The 6,000-nt window shown below is 50.3% G+C and overlaps 1 protein-coding gene across 1 annotated transcript; it reads left to right on the forward strand.

The window, feature by feature from the left end:
* The first annotated feature begins 361 nt into the window (after nucleotides 1–361).
* On the forward strand, nucleotides 362–4,864 carry RAN (RAN, member RAS oncogene family). The gene is made up of 7 exons (XM_084217183.1): nucleotides 362–457; nucleotides 1,221–1,263; nucleotides 2,171–2,255; nucleotides 2,349–2,474; nucleotides 3,430–3,617; nucleotides 4,157–4,327; nucleotides 4,435–4,864. Exons 2-7 carry the CDS (start codon nucleotides 1,228–1,230, stop codon nucleotides 4,477–4,479), a joined length of 651 nt encoding a protein of 216 aa, XP_084073309.1. The 5' UTR covers nucleotides 362–457; nucleotides 1,221–1,227; the 3' UTR covers nucleotides 4,480–4,864.
* Nucleotides 4,865–6,000: the final 1,136 nt, after the last annotated feature.

Below are 6,000 nucleotides of genomic sequence, written 5' to 3' on the forward strand. Positions count from 1 at the left end.
TAGTGGTACAGGCTTGTGAGGGTCTGTAGGGCAGAGCGGGCACGGGCTGTGGAAGGCAGTGCCCCTCCTCACATCTCCAAACGCTCTGTACCTGCTGCCTTTTGTGTGTGTACCTGTGCCACACTGGCTCAGTTTGCTCACAGCTGACCTGAGCTAAGATACAGGAAATGTAAAGGCATTTAGAAAGTAATTACTCTGCTGATTATTTTACCCGGTGCTGTGCCCGGGACCCTGCTCAGTGCCCAGTGCCATGCCCGGCGCCCTGCGCCCGCCTCGCTACCTCATGGCCGCGGCCCGGCCCCGCCTCCCGCCGCCTCCCGCGCGCCGCGCACCACGTGACGCGTGGCCTCGCCCCCGCCCGCGGCCGCGCGGCGTCGCCGTCCGGGTATTTGAACGGCGCTTCCGCCATTTTCCCTGCGCCCGGCACGGAGCGAGGAGTGGGAGAGCCTCGGCAGAGGTACGGGCCCGCACCGGCCCGGGCTCGGCTCCCCGCGCCCCGCCGCCATCGGGGCACGCGTGGCCGCTCTGCAAAGCGCCACCGGCGGGGCCGGCGGTCGCCGTTAGCTCGTGGCCAGGATGGGCTGGGCTGGGTGGCGGGAGGCTGCGCCTGAGGGAGCGTTGCGGCTGCGGGAGCCGAGGCGCGTGGCGGCTTTTCGGCCCCGGGAGCGGGGCGCTGGAAGGGCCGGGGCCGCGCGCGGCTCGGTCCGCGATGGAAGGGCGGGCACGCTGTGCGGGGCGGCGAACGGGGCTCCCGCGGCCCGAGGCGGGGGGAGGCGGCGCTGCTCAGTCATGGTGGCTCATGGCGGGGAGCGCGCCCGGCCCGGTGCGCGGGGAGGCCCGGCCGGGTGGGCCGCGCTCGGCAGCTCCGCGGGACGGGCCGCGGCCTCTCCCGATGGGGCAGCAGCTGCAGCGAGCGGCGGGATGCCGGTTCTGGGCGGGCCGGGAGGACTCTCCGCGGATCCGGAGAGGAGCCGGGGCCGGCCGCGGCTCGGCCGCCCCGCGGAGGCCGCGGCCCGGCCTTGGCGCGGCGGGGCCCGGGGGGCCGGGGGGCGGGCGGAGGCGGCGCCGCCATTGCCGCGCGCGGTGCCGCCACACGCGGGCGGGAGGCGCCGCCCGCCCCGGCCGAGCCGGAGCGCGCCCGGAGCTGGAAACGGCCCCTTCCGGCGGGGCCGCTCCCCGCGCTCGGCGCGCTCGCTCACACGCTGCCATTTCCCCCGCAGAGCCAGCATGGCCGCCCAAGGAGAGCCCCAAGTGCAGTTTAAGGTAAGGCAATGGCTCGCAGCTTGGCTTCGGGTTTTTTTTTCTCCCTTCACTAGAAAAGTAGCACAGGGGATCCTCGAGTGTCGACGTGGATGGTTTGGTTTCGAAGTGCTGGCCTTTCCTTAATAGGGTGACTTACTGTAGTGTTGGATACAGCATATACAAAAAGAGTCTGTTAAGTGTGTCAATAGATTCTATTTGCAGCCTAGTCTAATACATTTTAATAATTCTTTGCCTACGAAATGACTTTTAAATTTAAGAATTCAAGTGCACTGTAAAAGGAGTGAATTAGAGCTGGATTTGCTCGGAATGAATTAGAATAGCCTGCTTTCTGTTATGTGCTCATTGTTCAAGTGTTTCAGAAGAGAATTTTCTGGTGTTTTGAGTGGCTGGTGGGTTGGTGGTGTTTTTTCTTATCTTAACAGCCAGAAGGCCTCAAGACTGCTTCTAGAAGGTTTTCACTTGTGTTTCCTGCCATTCTTGGCTAGTCTATTCCAGTCCCTTGTGCAAATGTTAGTGGGTTTTTGGTTTTTCGGTTTCTTTGATTGTAAGATAACAACGAATTTCTCCAGTGGATATTTGGGTAATTTCCTCTCCAAATCTGGTCACATTGAGGTTGAAAGCCCTAAACATTCCATTCAGTCTATTGCAGTAGTTCAGTAGAACCAGATTCACAGTGCAGTGCAGTTCTTACCTACAAGGACTGGATAAGACTGACCAGAGTTACAGCATGATGGATGGGCTTAGCAGACTGGTTCCCAGCACAGGGAGCCCCTTCATAGGGAGTTCTTTGTTTACAGCACCTTGTAGGAACTAAGCTCTTTGTAGCAATGAATAGTATCTCTGCTAGAATGACTGATAAATTTCTCTCAATGCATTGCTCTGACTCTTGTCCTTTATCTATCCACAGCTTGTTCTGGTTGGTGATGGTGGCACTGGTAAAACAACATTTGTAAAGCGTCACTTGACTGGTGAATTTGAAAAGAAGTATGTAGGTATGTCTGAAGAAACATTTCAGCTCCAGTACCTCACAAACAGAAGTTCAATCCATCACTTGCTAAATGCACTGCTTTTTGTTTTTCCCCTAGCAACGCTGGGTGTTGAAGTTCATCCTCTGGTGTTCCATACCAACAGAGGCCCTATTAAATTTAATGTATGGGACACAGCTGGCCAGGAGAAGTTTGGTGGCCTGCGTGATGGCTACTATATCCAAGGTAAGAGCTGTGGGGGACAGTTCTGCACCTTTTGGGGCTCAGTGCTTCCCTCTGCTCATGCTGGCCATGCTGGAAGCTGTCAGTGTGGCTGCAGTGATGAGCTGGTGTAGAACTCCTCAAACTCTTTGTAGAGAGGATAATGTCCGCTGCCAGACATCGTGTGCCAAGGTGGGAACACGGTGGGGTTGTGTTTCAGGGGTTACTGTGGGCTGTGGGATTGATGGAATGACCAGGTACCACTGGAGGCATTTGGTGGCTAAGGGGGAAACGTGTGCTCCACTGAGTGCAGGTTTCTGTCTCTATTGCTGTGCTCAGGCAAGGGCTTGGAACACAAACTTAAGGTTTTCAATACCCTGAGGAAGCTGGACACCTTCATGCCAGAGTCTGTTTGTCTTTCTGAAAAAGTGCAGGGTTCCTTACTTCTGCTTGGCAAAGATCGGTCCTGTGCTACTTTACTCACCTGCATATCTTTATTATATCTTATTTTTGTAAAGTATTCTTGAGTTCCTTGAGAAACTGCTCTGGACAAGGGCATCCTGAGATGTGGACCACTTGCTCTCAGCCTACCTTTGAGCCTTATTAGCATGTCTGAGATGAGTTAAATAGGTGTTAACTGATTCTGCGAGGTATTTGGGTGAATCCAAGTTGGCTTTAGTCTTGTATAGTCCCATATGGTGCAATGCCATGTTCCTCAGTGATACAGCTGAGCTACTAAAGGCAGCTGGTCTGATGTGGGGCAGCACAGCTGTGAGGTGACACAGCATGGGCCAGGTTCTGTGGGCTCCTGCACTGACCTGGTGAACTGAACAGGAGCTGTCTCAACTGTGATGCTGAGAGGGAAAAGTTACTGCAGATGCTTAACCCTAATGTGGGATGTCTCTGGGTTCCTCTTCTCCATCCTGTGTTGAAAGCAAGTGGTTGCACCAGATGTAACTTGACTTGGCTTCTCTTGCAGCTCAGTGTGCCATCATCATGTTTGATGTAACATCAAGAGTTACTTACAAGAATGTACCTAATTGGCATAGAGATCTGGTACGAGTATGTGAAAATATCCCTATAGTGTTGTGTGGCAACAAAGTGGATATTAAGGACAGAAAAGTCAAGGCAAAATCCATTGTGTTCCATAGGAAGAAGAATCTCCAGGTAAGTTGGGAGGAATCCGGTTGGTTTTGTCTTCTGAGTGCAGCTGGGCTGTGGATAGTGAATTGGGTGCTCTGCCTCTGTCATTATAGGCAGCCTCACATCTGCTGGCTCTTCAAACCAAAATTCAGGGCAGGGGGAGATGATGGTGTTCAGGATGATCATCACTGGCCTGGAGCAGAAGCTGTGCCAAGTTCTTAAAGAACTTGTGTGCATTTGGCTGTAGCTGCTCAGAATCTCATCCCATGGCAGGACTGGGACTACAGTAGATCACATCAGAGGAGAAAGATAGATAGATACATGCACTATTGCCTCCAAAACGTTGTGTCCTTGATGTGATTGGATAACCCTTCAGTTGATAGTTTCTGCCTAAAACTGCTTGTTTCTAGGCACTTAAATTATAACTGCTTATGGGTATGGAAACAAAAGCCATGCAGTCAGAAAAAAAAAAAAAGGGAAGGTAAAAGAGTTTATGTTAATCTTGATATGCTCTAAATATTAGAGGGTTTTAAAAATAATGTCTAATGTGTGCTTTTTTTCAGTATTATGACATTTCAGCTAAGAGTAACTACAACTTTGAGAAGCCTTTCCTGTGGCTTGCTAGGAAGCTAATTGGAGACCCCAACTTGGAGTTTGTTGCCATGCCTGCGCTTGCACCGCCTGAAGTTGTTATGGACCCAGCACTGGCAGCACAGTATGAGCAAGACTTACAGGTCAGTGGCAGGGGGCACAGGGGGGAGCAGCTGCCTGGGAGCTGCTGTCACACTCGGGGCACAGACAGCAGCAGAACAGCTCTGAAGTGTGCCTTCCTTTGTTGTAGATTGCTCAGACCACCGCACTGCCAGATGAAGATGATGACCTGTGAGGGATGAAGCTGGAGCCCAGCGTCAGAAGTCTAGTTTTATAGGCAACTGTCCTGTGATGTTGGTGATGCAGCGTGTTTGCCACTTTATTATCTAGCTGAACAGAACATGTGCTTAATCTTTGGGATGCTGAAAGAGATGAATGGGCTTCGGAGAGTGAATGTGGCAGTTTAAAAAAAACAAACAAAACAAAATGAAAAAAAAAAACCAAAACAAAAAACCTTCATATTTTGGACCTGCATATTTAGCTGTTTTTTGGACTGCAATTACTTCCCCTTTTGAGTTTCAAATACAAGACTGCTGCAGTCACATCAGAGTGTTAAGTGGAAAATCTTGTTTCTGTCATTCCCATTCTTTTGTTTAGGTAATAAAGTTGTATTTCAAGTATCTCCAAGCAAGTGAACTTTCATGCATTGTTAGGAAAACTGTTCAAAGTGTCTTCTGTTCTTCATTTGAGGGTAATACTTGATTGTCTACTACTGCATTTCTCATTCTGTTTTCCTTCCTGCTTCTCATATTAAGCTCCTCTTGCTAATTCAGAGCTAACAGTTACCCTGTCCTTTTTTGTTGGCTGCCAGAGCTGAGGCACGTGAGACAAGCTGAACTGCCAGGCAGAGCCCCAGCAGCGAGCGTGGCGTGCAGAGGGGAGTGTTGGTGCTGCAGGGGTGCAGAGCAGAGCCTGCAGTTCTGCTTGCACGTGCTGCAGGTGCATTCAGCCCCAGCTCCTCGCTGCTACCTGCAGCTCTGTGTTTTAGCAGCCAGAAGCAAATGGCATCCAGGCCTGTGACTGACTTGAGCTGTGTCTTTGCATGGAACAGCAGTAGAGCTATAGCTGGTTAAACCAATTCTAAGCATCTTCAAATTCACTAACCAGAGAACAACCGTGGTTTGAGCCAAGATGCTCTTGCCTACCCAGTGCTATATTAGCTGGAGCCACAGTGATTTAAACATTAGACTTTACTGTAACTGCACCAAGTTCTTAATTTGAAACTGGCTTATTACAGCACAAATGGTGGAAAATGTCAACTTTTAACACTACCTTGTAGAGATGAATCTTGGTCAATATTAGTACTGCTAGTAAGCAAAACTTAAGTTTAGGAATTTTTTTTTTCAGTAGTGTTTGAGTACATGAAGTCTTGAATTCTTCAGTTTTGTATTTTTGGTTTCTTAATAAAGTGGAGCATTTCATTTATTCCTTTTAACTTGCATGTTTGTGTACATTAATTACTTCAATATTCAGCTTTTTGCTGCCTGATAGCAAAAACTGGACTATGATTATTGTGCAATATTGCTCTAAAAGAGTAATTTTTAAAGTTAGTTCAGTTTGGGAATTCTTGGGGGGTTGGGGTTCTTGGTTTGTTTTTTTGGCTACTCAGAAGCGTTAAAGAAGCTCCTGGATAAAAATGAGGGATGTTGCACACTCGGTGTTTGTAAAGGGACAAACTCCCCCTTAAGGTCTCGTTGACTCTTCTTGCTGCATAACCCTGCTCTAACTTGTGCTGTGGGCTTTGCCTGTCGTGTTA

This window comes from Fringilla coelebs (assembly GCF_963513975.1).
Source record: "Fringilla coelebs genome assembly, chromosome: 17".
Lineage (NCBI taxonomy): Eukaryota > Metazoa > Chordata > Aves > Passeriformes > Fringillidae > Fringilla > Fringilla coelebs.